Consider the following 21,854-nt stretch of genomic DNA (forward strand, 5'->3'; position numbering starts at 1 on the left):
CACAGGCGTGAGGACACAAACACGTTTACAAACATCTAAAAAGGAGAATATGAGATAACAAGAACTAAAATAATAATTAAATACAAGTAACAACATAAAAACATTTATTTTAATTTTCATAGTATTTTTTTAAAATTTTAATTATTTCTTTTGTGTATGGTTGGTTTGTAAATGTCTAGAGCTATGAGCTCTTAAATAATATAGAAAAAAGATTCTTATAAAATTGTTAAAATGCTGTATAAAAACATAAAAATTAATAAGGATACTAATTTAAACGTTTTGTAATTACATGATTGTAATTCCCCTATAATATTTTCTTATTTTTTCGTTGTTGTATAAAAGTAAAATATGTTTTAATCAGGCTCCATTTAAAATATAATTTACTTTTCTTTATTTTAAATATTGTTTTGGTATTTTAATTTAACACTACCAACAGCCAGCAGCAAAATTCACGGTCATAATGAATGAAAAAGAAAGCAAACACAAACACGTAAGAATGTATAGTCGGGCATGGCTGACCATACCAACAAACCAACCTTATACCAGTGAGTATATTAAAAAAAATGTGGATTATTTTTTATAAAAAGTCATTTAAGTTGATTTTACCTTTATTCCGAAATATTTCAGTAATTTGTTAAAAGTTAAAGTTATTTATGCAGAATTTCATAGTGATTCTAGTGTTTATAGGTGAATTATTCTTCAAGAAAATATCTTCAAGTCGTTTTCTGATGGGGACTTGGTATGTTCAAATGAGACCCAAAGCCCCATTCGAGGGGTACGGTTGTATGGGGGGCTAAGTAAAATGTGCCGATTTCATTAATTTTCAGTACGGATAGACGGACGTAGCTTAATCGATTCGGAAAGTAATTATGAGGCGATTGATATACTTTAAGTTGGATGTAGGACCAATATTTTTGAGTGTTACAAACACCAGTACAAACGCATTATACACATCCTACTATAGTGGTGTAGGGAATAATATAGAAAACACTTGGGTAGAGATTTTTGACATAGAAGATTTCTATAAACACGTCAAGGTCTGGAGAGTAAAAGTTTTAGTTTATGGAAATGGTGTGGATTATTTTAATAAAAGTTGGTTTACTTGAGATCCCCTTATTACCCCATTCTGAAGTTTTAATATACTACACAAGCGGCTTATCAAACATATTTTTTCACTCGCACACACACTACACAAACATTGCTCGTACAAACACCGATTTTTTCACGTTTTTGTGGACTTGCAAAGATACAGATGACAAATTTTCTTAGAAATGTAAATTTTGTGAAAAATTTGTTATTAATAAATATAAACAAACGGTTTGAAAAAAATTCAATATGTTTGTGTAAATATCAAATTTTTTAAATTTTTATACAAACAAACAGCAAGCATTTGTACAAACACGAAACACTCTCATACACTACACAACAGGCTTGCACAAACGTAAAATATTGGTATGTTTGTCAAGCCGCTTGTGTAGTCTATTTGGGCCTTAAGCAATCTTATGTGAAGAATGAAAGAAAGTTGAAGGTACGTTTTTTGAGATATCCTTAACTAAAGGACGTTTTTCGATTTCATTACCCTTACGTTATAACTATAATATTTTAAATAAAGTATTGTCAAAGTACAAGATGTAGACTTTAATTTGGGACTAAAGCGATTAAAAAATGTGAACATTGAACCTTGATAAAATCTAAACTAATACGTAAGTCCGTGATATTACGTAAAAAACATGTAAAATGGCCTAGATCAAATATGGCGCAGGCAGGTGTAAATACAATTTCTGGTACCTAATGGCGAATACGGGAGTTATCTACTGAACAGGATGTTTTCAAAATTGATTTGTTTGTTATATATTTCGTTAGGTATTCGATACTAAAAAGTATCGAATTTTCTGTTACAGAGACGACTCTAAGCGTAAGCAATGTGTAAGTCCATGACAATTGCAAAACCGTTACAGCCAAGAAGAGCGGATTTGAAAGTACAGGCAAGAGAATCCTAGTCAACCGCATTGAATGATGTAATTGTAAGGTGTACCACCAACGTAAGCGCTCCTCAGTAGGAGAAAGTCAAATGTTAGTATATACAGGACTACGATACAACTTCAGCAAATTGTGCGAACGAAATATGAGAAATACAGGGCATGTTGTGTGCATAATGAAATACTTTAACATTTGCTCTGCCATCGCCTTTGTCAAACTTAGGGATTTTTTTTCGAAATTTTGAATTTATTTAAAAAATATCTTCAATTGATGAAAAATACCCAGAAGCTATTTTGTACAATTCTAAACATTGCTATACATATGATACTGAGTGTGCTCCTCTTTTATACCTTAATATTTTACCCTTATTTTAATTTATTTTCATCAGTGCTCAACAGGTCGAAATTATTAGAAATTTGGAATCCCGTTATACATACATTTACTAGTTATTGATCCCTTTAAGGGGCCTTTACACGATCACACTTTACGTACGTAAAGTCTAATGAAAAAGTAATATGAAATTCCATCTGTATGACAAAAGTCGTATGATTTAAATATATTTGTGTTTACACGATTGGTATAAAACAATAACAAAGTAAGATGGAAACAACTGTCCCACTTTTTTTTATGTGTTTACATAAAAATACATCCCTACATATTACTTGTGTGCTCTTGTAAAGGGCGCTTTACGAACATACCTCGAAAAACATTTACCGATTTATTCCCCAACTTAGTTCATCTTAGCGGCTGTTAATTCCTCTTTCTTTACCAACCTACTAACCTTTTTTTCATATACATGTATGGGGGATTTCATGTCAAGTGACTCAACTTTTGAAACCTAAAATTTTTTAACAAGATCGGTCAAGAACTTTCTGAGTTACAGTGGGTCAAATTTTGATATTTTTACCCAACACGTGTTTCTTCTTATAGACTTATTGCTATATTTAAATAATAATTTAAAACTATTATTAATCGGAAGACATTGGTTTCAAAAGTTGGGTCACTTGACATGAAAACCCCCATATATGTATATATATATATTGAAACTTTTGTATCCGGAGACAAATCTGTATGCCTTTCGTAGGTATATTTTACAAAAACTTTTGCAGAAATTTTACTTCAACGGGAGTTATATTGCGAATATAAACTTGTAGAACTGAAGATTATATTTGTTTTAATAATTACTAAATTTTGTATGATACTTTTTGTATCAAATGCTTATATGGTTCACAAGTAATTCTAATACTAAAAACATTACATTTCACTCTATTAATTCCTTCTGTCAGTTACTACAAAGGTTTCGCTCACAATCTCTTGCACAGCAATTTTTCTTGCGTTAAAATGGCTTTAATTACACGTTAAATTCGAATTCTTGTTAAATCATTAGCATTAATAACGAGCTGGAAACAAAATTAAATTTAATAAAATAATTTTAATGTCATTTTAAAATTATAATGGTATAACTTTTGCAAATAAATTCAATTGTATTCACTCACCAGTAAAGTAAAATTGTTAAAATAATTTAAGTTTCAAGTTTATGTGCAAATGACCTTCATGAATGTTGCTGAATAAATATTAACAATTTTATGGAATCTTTTTTTTTTTTTTTTTTGCTTACGTTAATGAAGAAATATTTAAAATTTCATTAAAAATTACATTTAAGAAAACAGAAACTAATGAGCAGACACTAGTAATTGAAAGTGGAAGTAATTATAGAATTGATGATAGTACAATAAAAAAACATGCAATTTACAATCAACTAACATAAATTAACAATTACAAACTACATTATAAATACAATTTAGTTTTTTTATTTTTAAAATAATTATGTATAAATATATATTTTTAATTTATATATAAATGTTAATATTTTTAAATATGTATGCACAAGTGTAGAAGTGTTTATTTATATTATATTTTAAACAGATTAATTATTATTTGTTTTTGAATTTATTCAAAATTTTCATTGTTTGATATTATTTTTAAATAATAAAAATAATGCTAACTTGTTTTAATGTTCAGCGATGTTATTGATAAAAAGTGTTGGTTTTCTTTGTTAGTTAAAAAATTATTTTTCCATTTATTAAATTATTTTTCTTTGCTTTAATACACCAGAAATTATATTCAAAGTGTATGAATATATGTATGTAAGTAATGTATTGTTTGTATGTCAGTTGGATTTTGTTCATTATGAAAACAAGTTACTTAGTAATGGCAAGTTTTTGTCTGTATCTATTACCTAATGCATAATAAATTTACCGCATTACTAATGTTGTCACTTCTGTTGACATGGGATTTTCGGTTAATGCCACCGACTCGGTAACAGCACTGCGTAAACCATTGGTTGTTGTATTATTGTTGGATGTACCCAATCGTCCAGCATCACCGTTCTGACCAAAACCAACACTGCTTAATAGCTTCAGATCACCTTTGGATATGTCATTGTGTTTCCTTTTCCGTCGTGATTGAGCACCTCCTGTTGTATGACCATTAAGAGCAATATTAGTGTTTTCTTTAGAACGGCATAATATTTCTTTAAATTCTTTACGGAAATTATCATTCAGCCATCCATACAGCAGGGGATTCGAACAAGCCGAACTCATACCAATCATGTGACAGAAGGCGTACATCACCAGCATATCGTTGGTAACAGCCGGACGTTTCATATCCGCATACAAATTGAAGAAATTCAAAGGCAACCAGGACACACCAAAAATAATCGCAATACTAATGAGTAAACAATTTGTGCGTTTCATACGTCTGCCACGTTCAATATTACGTTGGGTTGACGTTGTCTGTACGGTAACCACAGTAATGCGATTTTTCAATTTATTATAGATGCCAAAATAGGCACCTGATACTATTAGTATTGGTACTAAATATTGAACACACAACGAGAACATGGAGTAATAGAAGCGTCCATGATTCATTGGCCAATCTTCAATACAGAAAGATACATGGTGTATGCCCAGCGCTTGTAAAACCGGTGGTATATCAGCGTGTACAAGACTTTTGTAGATAAAGAGGGGCGAAGCCAAGAGCAGTGCCAAAAGCCAAATACCAGCTAATATGGAGACAGCACCAACAATTTGTAAACTATCACGTGTTGGATAAACAATAACCTAAAGTGATACGGAAATAGAAGCAGATATTAGATAAGGTTATAAATAGGCAAGATTTTAAGTAAGTCTTAATATAAATTTTAAAAAGTTTTACTGCTTTTTGCAAAAATGATTAATTAAAGTTAACAATGGTTTACTACATTTCTACCATTCTTAACTTAATAATCGTTTTTGAATAAGACAGTTAAAGTTTAACTGCTTCTTTAACATAAATTGTACAACTTTTGAAAATGTCTTTAAATGTATAGGAAATAACCAAAAAAGTTGGTCAAAACCTTTTATAGAGTCTTGCTGGAGTATGAAATTTTGTTCTTTACTATAAAACTAGATATAACAAGTAAGAAAGTATAGTCGGGCGTGGCCGACACTATGATACCCTACACCAGTTATGAATATTAAATGTGATTTATTTTTCAAAATAAAGCATTTATCTTCAATATTCCCTTGTTCCGATACATTTAAGCAATTTATGGATGAAAAACAAATTTTCTGAAAGAGGCTTTATATGGGGGCTAGGGGCAAATATGGACCAAGCCCGATAAAATTTTGTGAATATATTTATATTTACATAACATTTTATTGTGCTGAATTTCATCGCGATATTTGTGTTTATAAGTTAATTTGGGACATTCAAGTAATTTTCTGATGGGGACTTTCTATGGGAGCTAGGGTCAAATGAGGCCCGATCTTTATGAAATCAGGGTCATCAAGACTTCTATAAAACTTAGTTGTGCTGTATTTTATCGATATATCTGTATATTTAACATAATTATGAGCTCAGAAGCCCTTTTCGGGGGGTTCTGTTCTATGGGGGCTAGGTGAAATAATGGACCGATTTTAACCATTTTCAATAGGCTTCGTCCTTGGGTCAAATAAAACGTGCGTGCCAAATTTCATCCAATTATCTTGAAAATTGCGACCTGCACCTTGCGCACAAGGTTTACATGGACAGCCAGCCAGCCAGACGGACGGACATAGCTTAATCGACTCAGAAAACGATTCTAAGCCGATTGGTATACTTTAAGGTGGGTCTAGGACGAATATTTTTGTATGTTACAAACATCAGCACAAATCCAATATATCCTCCCCACTAAAGTGGTGTAGGGTATAAAAATAGACAATGCTAACAAACAATATATAAAGTTCAAAATTAAATTTTGCATTATTTGCAAATTCTCCATTGAAATATTATTTATTTTTTGATCATTTATTATGAAATATGTATATATAAACAAAGTTCGAAGAAATCAAAAGTATTGAAAAGTATTGATTGATTGTGATAAATGTTTATATCAAATTTTGTAGAATTCATAGAGAGTCCTTTTCCGAGTCTGATTAAAAAGCTCATATTAATATTGTGATAAACGATTCATAAATTTTCATAAAAAATATATTCTGCATTTTAATAGATAACTATTTCCTATATGAAAGTACATAAGTACTTCATAAAAATATTGTAATTAGTTTTTTAATTTAAGGGTTTCTATGAATTTAGTTTGTGTCAACTATTATGGCTATACTGATATTTTTTACCCAATTATGCCATTTTCTAATGGGTACCTTATATGGACGATAGGATCAATTATAGACCGATACTCATAAAATTTGGAAGAAACATTTCGGTTCCTATAAAACTTGACAATGTTGAATTTCATAACTATACAGGTATTTATACCCTACACCACCATAGTGGGGAGGGTATTATACGTTTGTGCTGATGTTTGTAACGCACAAAAATATTGGTCCTACACCCACCTTAAAGTATACCGATCGACTCAGAATCACTTGTCCGTCCGTCCGGCTGGCTGTCCATGTAAACCTTGTGCGCAAGGTACAGTTCGCAATTTTGAAAGTATTTTGCTGAAATTTGGACCATACGTGTTTTTTGGCCCACCGACAAAGCTTATTGTAAATGGTTAAAATTGGTCCATTATTTCACATAGCCCCCATACAACCCTATCCCCCGAAAAGGGCTTTTAAGTTCATAATTATGTTAAATATTGTAGTATCTCTACAAAAATCGGGAAAACTTAGTTCTATATCGTCTATAACGTCTTAATAATACTACCGAATTTCGTAATTATCGGACTTTATTTGACCCTAGCTAGGGAACTAAGGACCATTGGAAAAAAAATATTTTTTATTTTTCTCTTGTTCAGTACATTAATGCGCATCGATTGAGAGGTAATGCTACATGACATTCTTAAAAAGGCTGTTCCTCAGGACACTCTATTATTCATAAACAAATTTGTATTTTATAAACCGTTTATAAATACAATTTTGTATGAAAATAATAATAATAATAGTAATTTTTATTTTTAAATACACTATGTTGAAGCGTACATACATAAGATGCAGTACAACCAGTGTTGCCAGAACTCCCTTAGAATAAAGTGCAAAATGACGGTCAAAAAAGTGCAAATTCGTTGAAAAAAGTGCTAAATTCATATTAAGTTTTTAAAAGTCCATTAAGCCATGTCTACCCGTCTGTGCGGTTGGCTGTCCAGGTATAATGTACAGGTCGCAATTTTTTACATAACTCAAATTGATCCATGATTTGACCTTGCCTATAAAATACCCCTTTACAAAATCAATAAGGGGTAATTTCAAAAAATTTCGAACAAAAAAGTAGGATTTTGAACATGACCCTCTCCGATTTCGATGAAATTTGGTACACACATTCTTCTGTTCTCCAAAATTTTCAAATTCGTTACGGTCCAGATTTTATCGATGTTTAAAGTTCATATTTTTTTTTTTGGATTTTTTTCAATGTGTGTTCCAAGTTTTATCAAATTCGGAAAGGGTAAGGTACAAAACCTGTTCGAAAATTTTTTAATGCCCCTAAGAATAAGCATATACATACATATATATGTATATATATAAAATAACTAATAACACTAGGTAACAACGATTTTGTTTAGGATATAAAACCTATATGGTTTTCTTTGTTTAGGACGTCTAAGACCAGAAAAAGTATTTAAATAATCTAGGATGTCAAATCTTTTAATTATTCATTAAGAAAAAAATGCTAAAAAAGGGTTCGGAAGAAAAAAATTTTATATTTATAGTTTTAGTTATTTTTTATATAAAAAATTTTATGGGTCTTATTCACAACACTTTAGCAGATGTATTCTTATCGCAAAAAAAAAAAATGAAAATTTAATTGAAATAATCTTAAATCTTGGTGAATAGATGTCAGGTTTATTACTCATACTTCAAAGAGCTTTTAGGAAACAATATAAATGTTGATGTAACTAATGAATTTGAGAGGGTTATATTCAAATATGCAAGTTTGTAATTCTGGAATAAATTGTCAATCGAAATTAAAAAAAAAAAAAATTAACAAAAATAAATTTTAAAAATTTGGTAAGAATAAAAAGAACTATTTATATTGAATCTTTTTTTCTGAGTTGATTGATAGGTTCCCAAAAGTAGCACAAGCACCCCAAAATCGGTACTCATTTTCTCCAAATTTAACAGCACTCCTGAAGGATGATGCAAAATTAAATATAACCTTAATAAGTTTTATAGGATCTTAAATGTCTCTATCAAATTCCATAAGAATCGGTCTATATTATATCCAAGCGTCCATAATAACTTGCTTAAGATCATGTGCAGCGATGAAATTCTTCATAATCAAGTTTACCTCTATATATGTAAATCCTCTTTCAGAAAATAAATTTATTCTTAATAAATTATTACAACATATTAGTATTATGATACATTCGAAAAAATTATTTGCTTTAAAACATCCTTCTTAGAGCTCGGTCCGCGATCCAAACCATTAAGATCGTATTCCGAAAATAAAACCGATACACTATAATAATAATTTAAGCATAAATCTAATAAATGAGCAAATCTTGGTAAAACGTGTTGTGTTGGTGCATATGTAAGATTCGGCATTCCCGAACTTTTACCTGTTTTTACATGCTCATACATTTTTATTTTATTGTATATTTTAAATTTTAATGATTTTTTTTTCAAAAAAATGTTTTTTGAAGATGTTAGCCTTTTTAGAATGTAGTCACTTCGTTGTAGTGACACCAAATTTTTAACAAAACAACGCTCTTTTAGCATATTTTTTCAAACATTTTTCACAATTATTGCACAATAATATTTAAAATAATTCACTTCTTAATTTAATTTACAGTGTAAATTATAAATTACAATAAACATATGCAAAAAATTTTTTGTGAGAATTTCTTAAAATTTCACAAAACATCTCAAAGCTAAATTTTTGCAGTTCTCTAGACAAATTAAACTTTAAAGTTCTTTAATTATAAAAAGTGCAAAGTAGAAAATGCCAAAAATGCATTTTTAATGCTAAAAATTTCTAGCAAAAGACGAAAAAGTTCTAAAAAGCATCTAGCACTTTTTTCTACAAAATAAGTGCAGCCGACGAAAAAAGTGCTAGAATTGCACTTTTAATGCCGTTATGGCAACACTGGGTACAACTACCCTGCAGTACGACGAACTAGTTCGACAACGGCGATATGAAGAACATGTAATTTTTGTAAAAAAAGGAATACTTTCAGCATTACATTTCGTCAGAAAAGTACCATGTGTTTATTTTAAGCACTACATGTGACTATCAAAGAGACATTTTTAAAACATTTAATTTATTTAGAATTTATTTTCATAAAAAATTTATCAAATGTGAACTACTGATTGGAATGGTGACATGTAGTGAACGTTTAGACAAAATATCGACCACTTTATTTACCAGAGGTAACTAGTTAGTTGGGGTAATATAACTAGTGAAAGGTGCAAATTGTCACTTTACGTACTGTAGGGTAAATATAGTACATACTATATGTGTTGGTGCGAAGGATAATAAAATATTTATTAATTTTTATTTAAGGATTTGAAATCACAATTTAATTATTCTTGTTACAGTAACTGCAACCTACAAGCTAGTTTTACTTTTTAAAATAAAGTAAAATTAAATTAAAAAATACTTAATTCCTAAGAGTATTTAAGGTTTTATGAATATCTCCAGCACAAACTAAAAATATGAGTAATTTAATATGAAAAGCAATATAAAATAATTTTTCCCTTTTGACCAATTTGGTCAGGTGAGTTTTTAGTAACAACATTCATACATGAACGTACAATAATGACTAAATTAAAAAAAAATACATACATTTTAATGGCAAAAAAGGTGAGATTTTAAAACTTTCGAAGAAATTTTAATTGGGACAAAAGATCAAAAGCCAGTTCATACGTTTTAGTCCTTTGCTTATACTTAAAAATGTATCCTTTTGTACTTATACACATAATATGTATATTTATATGTATGTATTATGTTTTTTTTTTTTAACGCAAACTTATTCCAGGAAACACACACTCACAGAGTACTTAAATGCTTGTGTTTATATTTAATATCATCATTTTGAATGTAGTTTCTGTATATCGTACATTATGTATGTAGTTATGTTTGTAAATTATTAATTATTTGATGTATTTAGGGAGTGTTTTTTTTACATGAATGTCTTCGAATTTCGAAATTTAATTGAACAATGTTAACCTGTTTCACATCGGATAAAACTTTGGAAAAGAACATTTAAAAATATGTCCGTCCGAAGTTTAAAATTTTTAATGTGAGATAACGAAGTCAGAAATTAACAGTTAACAGGTAAACAGTTCTGAATAAAAATTGATATCCAAAATTTTCTTAGGAACTTTCAGTGAAAATGGTTTGTGTACTATAACATTTATATTCAAGAGCATTGTAGAGTTTATCACTGACATTGTTTAATTGGTAAGCGTAGTTACTCATTTCAGGTAACGATATGTATTTGAATTATAGTATATATTTCTCGAAAAAAAACTTAAAAAAGATTATGTGGTTCCGCTCGGGAATTTTCCTTACACCTGCACGGTCTTTTAAGCAGAGATATCCGAGAACTGAATATCGAAAATTCGACTATACATATCTACTTTGATTGCCTTACATCAATCAAACCTCTCAACTCTAAAGGCTCAAATAGACTACACAAGCGGCTTGACAAACATACCAATATTTTACGTTTATGCAAACCTGTTGTGGAGTGTATGAGGGTGTTTCGTGTTTGTACAAATGCTTGCTGTTCGTTTGTACAAAAATTAAAAAAATTTGATTATTACACAAACATATTGAATTTTTGTCAAACCGTTTGTATTGTTTATATTCATTAACAACAAAATTTTCACAAAATTTCCATTTCTAAGAAAAATTGACATCTGTATCTTTGCAAGTCCACAAAAACGTGAAAAAATCGGTGTTTGTACGAGCAATGTTTGTGTAGTGTGTGTGCGAATGAAAAAATTATGTTTGATAAGCCGCTTGTGTAGTCTAGTTGGGCCTTAACGTTATTAAGTCGAAATGTCTTCTCAAATGTATCCAATCACTGGCACAACTGACCCAATATCACGATGTCTCAAGACATGAGGGCATCCGGGGAAAGCTGAGGAATGCGCAACCAAAGAATCGTCCCTAAACTTAACTCTTGCGTAAAAGTATATTCACACTCCCCTGGTGATCTTATCAAGGCTGCTCTGGCCCACTCTGACAAATGATAGGACTATGACTCTCTTGTAATTTAATAAGAACTCAATTAGGTATAATTACTGGGCGCTGTATAATTAGACACATGTCGGAACGTATAGGCTACCCACGTTATAGCTATATATAGAAGTTGTTTGGATGAGAAAGAGTAGGAATCGGTACAACATCTTTTATGTGACTGCCCAGTCTTAGAAGAGCACAGAATACATTATTTTGGTAGAGGCCACTAGTAACTATGATCGGATTTATTTTATTAGAAGTACCGGCTGGTTCTTACGGGGACCACAGGAACCACATAGTCAACGAAATTAGGGAGGGAAACTATTCTCCCTTATGTATAAACTCTCAACATAAAGGAATGGTAATTCTAAGGGTATCGTACCACAATGTGTCACAAGGCCTCCTAGTGAACTCACTAACTAGCGAGCAACCCACATAACCTAACTTCAAATTTGCGGGTATTTCAGATTTGACATTGCCGAATATAGCACTCTAACTTGTTTTATTTTATAACAATTAACAAACATAAATGGATAATCATTATTTACACACTTCTGTTTCATATTTAACACTTTACATGCATATAGAATACACATACATTCATGAGTACTTGTGTACATTAATATTTGTGTAAACAAATAGACATTATTGTATATTTGATAAAAATACGTTTATTTACACTTACCTGATATCTATCGAAAGCAATGGCTGTTATTGAAATCGTTGAAACAAATATGCTTAAAGCCTGTAGCATTGCAATCATTTTACATAAAACTGCACATGAACCAAATGGCCAATATTTTGATAGTATTTCCATTAATGTTAAGGGCATTGTTACCAAACATAATAGTAAATCTAAGAAGAGATACAAAAACAAACAAACAAACAAGGTATGCATTAGTTTTTCCAAAAACAGAAAAAAAAATGAAAACAAAATTCCTAATACATGCAAGATAAAATTAAATAAAAAAAGTAAATTCCTTTAATTTCATTTGTATCCCAGCAAAATATTTGCTTACAAATTCACTAGAAAAATCACCAGAATTCATCGAGTAAAGTGCTTAAAATTCTACTAGAAAAAGTACTTATTTTTGTTTGAGATGTTCCAAAAGTAAGTCAATATTATTTGGTTGGAAATAAGTTGTTTTTTAAGTAGAGTTATTTATAGAATATTTATGAAAAAATAAAAATAAAAAGTCGACACAGACTGGGGTTCAACTCAATACCTTCCGTCTACCAGTTGGATGCTCCCCTCACTACACCACTGCTTAGCTGTTTTATTGTGCGTCAAATAATAGTTTTCACACACAAATACTATTTTATTTTCTGTTTGTCTAAAAATAGATATTTGATATCGTGTGCACAAAAAAAGGAAAAAAAAGAAAAAGTAACTGTTTTATGTTTGTTTGTTTCTTTATTTTGATTTCTTTTAGACTTTACATACAAAGTAAGTCATTAATAAAGTACTTAATGGTAATCATTGTAAGCAAAGATTTTGCTGGGATGTTTAATAAAAAGACAAAGTAAAGTTTCCAGTGGTGACATTCAAATATTTTTTTTTTTTTTCATTTATATGAAAAATTTTCCTTCAATAATATTTTATTGGGCACAAGGACGAAACCTATTGAAATTGTTAAAAACTTTTCACTAAACTTTACTAGCTCCGTTATATGGTCTCTAATAGAAAATAAGTTTAAGGGTAATAAAACCATTTAAAAGGATGATTTTCCTGCAAAAAATATTGTAGTACATGATCCATTTTGGTAATCCCGAAACTACTCCTCAGTAAACATTATTGGAGTACATGATCTGTTAAGTAGTTCTATGTAATGCGGACATGAATCATGTTTTTTTTTTTTGAAAACAACAGGTCTATAGCCTGCATAATGTAGGACCATGTTGCGGATCATTTACTCTCATAATTTTAGCAAGGGAGGAGTTTGCGATTACTCTGATTAATACACATATGGATTATGTGATTCTCACCTAGGACATCACAATGTTAGATTTAGTATGTTTTGCTATATATTTGGATTACTTTTGGACCAGTCCTTGTTCTTCGAGAACTACTCTTTACACGCGTGTGCGATGTAGGCTCAATTTTTGCAGGGTTAACAGTAAATAATTGACTTTCTGTTTAATTCGTTCTAAAAACTTCCGAAACACTCTCCGATATCACAAAATTCTCTAAGAATCAATTCATAATAGAACATACCCATCAAAAACTAGGTAATGGCTTTCAATTGTAATAACTTACCTAACAACAAACTTTTCAGTGACAATTACATATCGCCTGAATTACATAGAAGTAGTCAAATAAGGTCTTACTAATAATGTGTTACATAAATACTTTATAATTCATTAGTCATCTCTGCTAGAGAAGACATAGAAGCTGTATACGTTTTTTCATGCGATTTACAATGCATACTTTTTCTAATTACTTGTAATCGTTTGAGGTAAGTACTTGTCTACTAGATGCTATTTCACATTATTAAAAAAAACACACACTTACCTGATATTGCCAAATTTAATATAAATAAATTACGCGCTGTCCTCATCATGGGCTTACGTAAAACGGCCACAACCACCAACATATTCCCCAATGAACCAAATATTATAAGAACACAGTACATCAGTATCAGTATATGAAACCAAGGACTATCTATACTGCGATTACGTGTAAAACGTTCTATAAGTACTGGATCTAATCTGAAAGTATCATTACTTTTTAGTGTATCATTAAATTCTGCCATTTGACCATCTATGACTGTCGTCTCCAAATAGTCCATAGAGGAATCTTTACTTTCTAAACTTTCAAGTGAAGATAACGAATTAAACATGCCAATAGCATCAGTTTTTATCGTTGAATCGGAATGATTCATATTGATAATCTGTAAAATGCAATAAAAAAAGAAATATTTTTATAAAGTAATAATAAAATAAAATTATTTTAAAAATGGCTTTTATAACAAGCTGTTATGCATTATATAATTTGTTAACAGTTTCAGATTTTTGTTTAGTTTGAGCACAAACCATGCATATGTATTTCATACTTGTCCTATGACCTCCCCTTTCGCAAACTATAAGTGTAGTATGTCATATGTTCCGAAATTTAGTACAAAAGTTATTTTAAATTAAGTTCTCCCTAATAAACTGTATATATTAAATCCTCTAATATTTAGTGTTTTATTACTAGAATTTCAATTTCAATTTATGATATCTAAACGTATGTGTCATATTTAATGGCAAAAATTACTCATACGTTGTTAATATCGGCTACATATACTATAGTTGAGTAATAAATAGTTGAAATTTATTTATTATTATTTTTTGCAATTTATACTAGTACGTACATATGTTAATAGTATTTATGCGAATCAATTATAATTCCTGTTTGTTTTATTTTGTTTTTTTTTTTTCGTTGCAGGTAAATAAACTTTATTTGTGTTTTACACCCCCAGGGCTTAGAGCGTTATCACGCCATATGTGAAATTTAATTTCATTGGTATGTAAATGAAAGTTTTTCTTTTTTTATTGTTTTTGCAATATAAATTTTCTAGCTTTTACTGTTGTTTATTTGTTATTTTTATTATAGTTAATTATTTAATACGATTATCAATGTTCAACAGGAGTTTGGTTGTTATACATATGTATATTTTTGTGTACATTTGGTATATGTTCCACATTTATTTTCTTTGGCGCAATCCGCAGCAATGTCTATACCACAGCAAAAAAGTAAATTTTTGGAAAAAATTTAGTAGTCGTTATTAATAACACTATTTCAATTTGTTGATTGTGATTTCTAGCCAATTGTCTAGCGTCTGTCTAACAAACAAGAAGTTAGTGATTCGAACCCTTTTTTTACCCTTCACCTTTGTGAGTTTGCTATTCTGTTCCTAATTTAAAAATATTAATTTTGTATCCTCATAAGGTACAAATACAATTTGTAACTCTTTCTAGGCGTCGAAGTCGGTTAAGCGATGTCAGTCTGTTCGTCTACGCAACTCCCTTTTTTAGTTAAGTTTGTTTATGTCTATTTGTCTGTCTGTCCGTCCGTCTGTCTATCTGTCTGTCTGTCTGTCTGTCTGTCTGTCTGTCTGTCTGTCTGTTTGTCTGTCTGTCTGTCTGTCTGTCTGTCTGTCTGTCTGTCTGTCTGTCCGTCTGTCTGTCTGTCCCTGTGTCTTTTAATGTCGAAGTGTTTTACGTGAACACCTGCCTTGTTGGCCTATTTCACGGTGGTCTTTTTCAACCACTGGGTGAGCTTTTGTGACGACTCACCCCCGCCCCATTGTGCACTCAAGTGGCAATTTACGTATATGGAAATTCCGGTCCAGTATACGTGCACTTTGCTTAAGTACTTGTGCTATCTATTCTCTGGCCACTGCTGCCCCCCTTTGTTAACTTCCTATATGCAAAAACATCACTTCCGTTTAAAACCACGCCTCTGTTGAGTCTGAACATACCTGGACAAGGAAGGAAAATTCAATGGTATAAGATACCTATTATCCATCACCATTCAACCCAGCACACTTCTCATTTATCCGACACACTCATAAGAGAACAACATATGACAGACCACTCTAGGTATACGAGAGGATGAGTTCCGTATACCCCTACATTCAACCTGTATCATACACAACATAACACCAACTCATTTCCATTGCTTAGTCCCACAGTCAATCCTCTGTGCGGTATCTGTTGTCAATCGGCTACAGAACCGAACTTATCCTGAAATATAGATTTCATCGTGCATCAGTCTTTTAACCGCAACTTATTCTTCCCGCAAAATTGTATTTAAACCAAAGCCACTACGTGACTTCCGAATGAACCTCAACCAACTGACCATGAAATTAAGTATGTAGATCCCGGGTTAAGTGAGAACCTATAAAAGGGGACTTTTTGGTACTTTTTCGTTTTTTGAAATGTACGTTTTTTGAATAATATTGAACCTAGAAACATGAAATTAAGCATGTAGAGCCCGGATTAAGTAAGAAAAGGGCACTTTTTGGTAATTTTTCGTTCCACAAAAAGTATATTTTGAATTTTCTATAATATTGAACCGAGAAACATGAAATTTAACATGTAGAGTCTGGATTAAATGAGAACACATAAGAGGGAACTTTTCGGTACCTTCTTGTTCTACAAACGGTACTTTAGGAATTTTCAATAATATTGAACCTACAAATATGAAATTAAGAATGTAGAGCCCGGATTAAGTGAAACTCAAAATAAAGTACTTAAGAAGTCATTGAAAAGTAAGTGGTTATGTAAGTACAAGCCATTACCCAGTTTTTGATGGGGTTATACTAAGTGTCACAACAATTCAACTTATGCTCCTTCAAATTTCTGAATTTAAAAAAAATATCAACAAAAATTACCCTAAAGAATATACATATGTTATTCGTAATATGATTTTGACTTTATATGTTTGCAATACAAAAACATAGAAACACTTAATATATATACATTAGGGTGGTTCCAAAATTAAAGCTGACATTTATCACCACTTCAAAAGTAGCACTAAATGAATTGTTTATCTTCTGTGAAAGTGATATTATAAAACTACAATTTCACTTCCAAATAATATCCATAAAAAGAACATAAATATTACTTCTGGAGAATGACTTTAGAAGTAGTGAATACGACAAGCCTGTTTTATAATCATCACTTTTGCAGGTCTTTTTCAGTACTTTCATAGAGTAAATTCTACTTCTTTTTCACTTCTTTGGAAGTTAATTTTTTGTGGGAAAATATTGGCAGGACAAACATTTTAGTTGACTGTATCGTAAAATGAAATAAACACTTTTAACTTCGCTGGGAGCAACAATATTTTTTTCAGACCAACTGGGCCACCCTAATGTACATAAATCGCAAGTATAATAAATTATTTATAAAATATATTTATCAACATACAAAGCATTTATTTATCATGTATACCAGTTTATTTTATAACAAATTTCCTAGAAATCATAAGTATGTATAATAATAATGATGAAAATAAATTTAATAATATACTCTTAAGTATCTTAATTCCATATAACAACAGTAATATGAATAATAAATCTTTTTTGTTTTTTTCGTATAGCTACAAAAATGATTTATGACATTTTGTCTTATTTACATACAAAATAAGTACAAGTCTTTTAAAAACCACACGTGTTTTTGCAAAATGAAAACATTTTCTTATAATTTGTTATATATTTACATATGTAAGTATAGTATTTATTGTCTTTGAAAATTTGAAACCAAAGTTGGGCCATGTTGATATTCTAGTGTGGGCAGTTTTCCACAGAAAAACCAGATTCATTTGATAATTGTCTCTTCTTATTAAAAAAGACTTAATTAAATTTTTATTTACGTAAAAAAAAAAAATTTTCATTTAGAAAATATAAAGTTTCTAAAACATTGATATCTATATTTAGAAGACGATGTATTGATGCTTTATTATTATTAAATTTTTAGTGACAATATCATCAACAGCGTTTTGAATTAGAAACATGAAATTAAGTATGTAGAACCCGGATTAGGCGAGAACTCATAAAAGGGGAACTTTTTGGAAATTTTGCCGTTCTTCAAAAGGTACTTTTTGAATTTTCTATAATATTGAACCTAGAAACATGAAATTTAGCATGTAGGGTCTTGATTAGGTAAGAACCTATAAAAGGGGACTTTTTGGTACTTTTTCGTTCTTCAAAAGGTACTTTTTGAAATTTCTATAATATTGAACCTAGAAACATGAAATTAAGTATGTAGAGTGTGGATTAAGTGAGAACCCACAAAAGGAGATTTTTTGGTACTTTTTCGTTCATCAAAAGGTACTTTTTGAAATTTCTATAATATCGAACCCAGAAACATGAAATTGCATGTAGATCCTGGATTATATGAGAACCTATAAAAGGGTACTTTTTCCGTTCTTCAAAAGGTACTTTTTGAAATTTATATAATATTGAATGCAGAAACATGAAATTGCATGTAGATCCTGGATTATGTAAAAACCTATAAAAGGGTACTTTTTGGTACTTAGTACTTCAAAGGGTACTTTTTGAATTTTCTATAATATTGAACCTAGAAATTTTAAATTATGCATGTAGATTCCGGATTAAGTTAGAACGTATAAAATGGGACTTTTTGCCACTTCTTCAGTTTTTAAAAGCCACTTTTTGATACTTTTTCTATTCTTCAAAAGGTACTTTTTGAAATTTCTATAATATTGAACCCAAAAACATGAAATTGCATGTAGATCCTGGATTATGTGAGAACCTATAAAAGGGTACTTTCTGGTACTTTGTCGTTATTTAAAGGGTACTTTTTGAATTTTCTATAATATTGAACCAAGAAATATTAAATTAAGCATGTAGAGCCCGGATTAAGTGAGAACCCATAATAGGGGACTTTTTGGTACCTTACCGTTTTACAATTGGTATTTTTTGATTTTTTTGTAATAAAATTCGTACTGAGTGTTTTTTAACACATCATGGTGAAGGGTATATAAGATTCGGACAGCCGAATATAGAATTCTTACTTGTTTTTAATTCAATTTGGTTAAAATTGGATGGGATTTGAAGACACATGAAAATCCATTTCGGTGGAATAATGTACATGAAATTTGATATTAAACAATTTTATGTTAAAAAATTTTTTGATTACGGTTATAATCATAAATAAATGTTTCGAGACCTTTCATATGATACCAAATTTTAGTACATTTTCTTAACAATAAATATGGAAAATGCTCCTTTTTATCCTTAGATCCGGCATACCTATTATTTACGCTAGAACAAAGAGTTTGTAAAATGATAACATAGAATGAAATAAATTTTAATTTTTGGCGAAAACATCAGCAATTAAAATTTTTGAGCCAACCTAGTGTTGGAAAATATTTATGCTCACATGTGTATATGCAATATTTGTGTTAAATATTGCTCATACTTACTGCACGTGTAGAGAAATATTTAATAACGTGAACAATTCATTTGCATGACTGCACAAAATTCTTTGATCAATAAATTGTGTAATTTTATTAAATTTTTAACATACACAATTACTAAATTCTTAGGAAATGTGCCCAGCGGGAAAAGGAAACAGTAAAGATACCTTACTAAAGGCCTTTTAATGTAATGAAATGTATTAGCATCTATGTGGATCGGTAAAAGATCTCCAAAACATGGCTGTGTTAAAATCATTGGTTCTGAAGCTCTTTTTCAGTACTTTCATAAAGTAAATTCTACTTCCTTTTAGATCTTTCTTTTTGTTGTGTTGACATTAATACTTATATATCGAGGGACTATATTCAATAGTCGACATCTCATTTGTTTAAGATAGAGACTCTTGAATATAGTCTTTCGATATGCTTATGTACAGAATTTGGTATCCGAGATAACTCAATACCCAGCAAAAAATAATTGATGTCATACTTTACAAACTACATCTTAATCACATCTTAAAATGCGATTACATATTTTTCACTTTTATAAACCAAATATTTCCCAGCAAAAAATAATTGATGTCATACTTTACAAACTACATCTTAATCACATCTTAAAATGCGATTACATATTTTTCACTTTTATAAACCAAATATTTCCTTACAAATGAAACCCCAGTTAAAAGTGAGGAAAGAGATGTGAAAAAGTCATTACAAATAACATATTTGAAGTACATCAAGATTTGGTGAAAGAGTAGTGAAATTTACATAAGCGTGTCATTAAGAGAATGTGTTTTATTTTTGACACCCAAATATCGGATTTTTATTGCTTCTAAAAATAAGATCAGATGTAGTTCAAAGCTGCCAAAAATGAACAACATCACTCCAATGACACGCTAATGTAAAATTCATAGGTTTTACACCCGAATTTGAAGCACTTCGGGTTACTAGTTGTGATGAAAATTCTACATCTTTTTCCACACTTTTTTTGCTGGGTAGTATATAATTATTTCTTTGTTATATCTTTATAAGCCAGTTAAATATGATGGATAGTTTCGGGTTTATAAAATTTCCATTTTTTTTGCATGATATTTATAAATTCATAAACTATATTTATAAACTTACTAAACTAATCCGAAATAATGTACCTGTAATACGTTGTGCTCTATTGTTTTATATAGTATGTATATATTTTGTTTAGTAGTGACAAACCATTAGGAAATTTTATTTGTAATATAAATTAATTGCAAATATTTAATTTTTATTTTAAAACCACAAAACTAAACTCGAAAAAGTTCTGCTAGAGGGAAAGTTTTATAAATTTATAAACATTTCACAAAAGCAAAAAATAATAATGCTTAATTGAATATAAATATTTTTAATAGTAAATGTTATTCTTTCGTATTTAAGTTTTAGTGTAAATAGGAAAAAATGAAAAAGTTTCCAACTCTAGGGAAGAACTTTTTCCTCTTTATATTCTTTTTAAATTAAATGTTATAGGTATACCAAAATTAGCCATTAGTTTCTGAGTTACTTAATAAAATTTAAATGTAAATTGAATAAAAAAAATAATTTTTGGTATAACACAAACAAATACATATGTATATAATATTATTTATTAATAATTGTAATTTCCTATTTAAACATTTTCCTAGTTGTATTTACGTTTAAATTTAAGATTCAAGCGAATGTTGTATAAAAAAACAAGTCCTACATATGTATGTGATTCGATTGCGAACGTTTAAAAAGAATACTGAAAACTTCCTTAAAAATCTTCTTTATTGCTGATTTCCTTAGAAAATGAAGAAATATTCAACATTTGTTTGTTTGAAGAATTCACAGTTTTACACAAAACCATTCACGAGAAAGAATCGCTAAAATAGTAAATAAAGTAGATTTTTTTCTTTTTATTGCAACAAAAAGAAAAAACTAATCACCCTTATAGTCAACCAGAAAATGTGTGTTCCCTTGAAATGTTCACCTTTTTATACCCTCCACCACCATCAGTGGTGATAGAGGGTATATATAAGTTTGTCGTTCAGTATGTAACACCAAGAAATATTAATCTAAGACCCTTATGAAATTCTGAGTCGATTTAGCAATGTCCATCTGTCCGTCTGTCTATCTGTTTGTCTGTCTGTGTAAAACACGCTCACGTTAAAACTAAATAAAGGAAATCAACCAAATTCACCCAGAATATTTATTATTATCCTAAGCAGTTTGGTATTGAAAATCAGCAAAATCGGTTTACAACGTAAAAAGTTATGAGTAAAAATTTCAG

General features: G+C 29.9%; 1 protein-coding gene across 3 annotated transcripts in view; it reads right to left on the bottom strand.

Annotated features, from left to right (window-relative positions):
* The window catches only part of LOC119603308 (neuropeptide F receptor-like), a 57,337-nt gene continuing 35,483 nt past the window's right edge, over nucleotides 1-21,854 (bottom strand). The window contains exons 2-5 of one of the 3 annotated variants that reach the window (XM_037955309.1): nucleotides 14,162-14,540; nucleotides 12,335-12,504; nucleotides 4,220-5,102; nucleotides 1-35 (exon numbers count right to left, since the gene is read on the bottom strand). In XM_037955309.1, the coding sequence (XP_037811237.1) occupies nucleotides 4,236-5,102; nucleotides 12,335-12,504; nucleotides 14,162-14,540 (1,416 nt within the window). In that variant the 3' untranslated portion in view covers nucleotides 1-35; nucleotides 4,220-4,235. Of the gene's footprint in view, nucleotides 36-3,954; nucleotides 5,103-12,334; nucleotides 12,505-14,161; nucleotides 14,541-21,854 lie in introns of those variants that run through there. The other 2 variants (XM_037955310.1, XM_037955308.1) reach the window with 2 other exon arrangements.

The sequence above is a fragment of the Lucilia sericata genome, unplaced genomic scaffold, assembly GCF_015586225.1.
Source record: "Lucilia sericata isolate MDLA Ls3-8-SP2 unplaced genomic scaffold, ASM1558622v1 Contig000292F_arrow, whole genome shotgun sequence".
Classification (NCBI taxonomy): Eukaryota; Metazoa; Arthropoda; class Insecta; order Diptera; family Calliphoridae; genus Lucilia; species Lucilia sericata.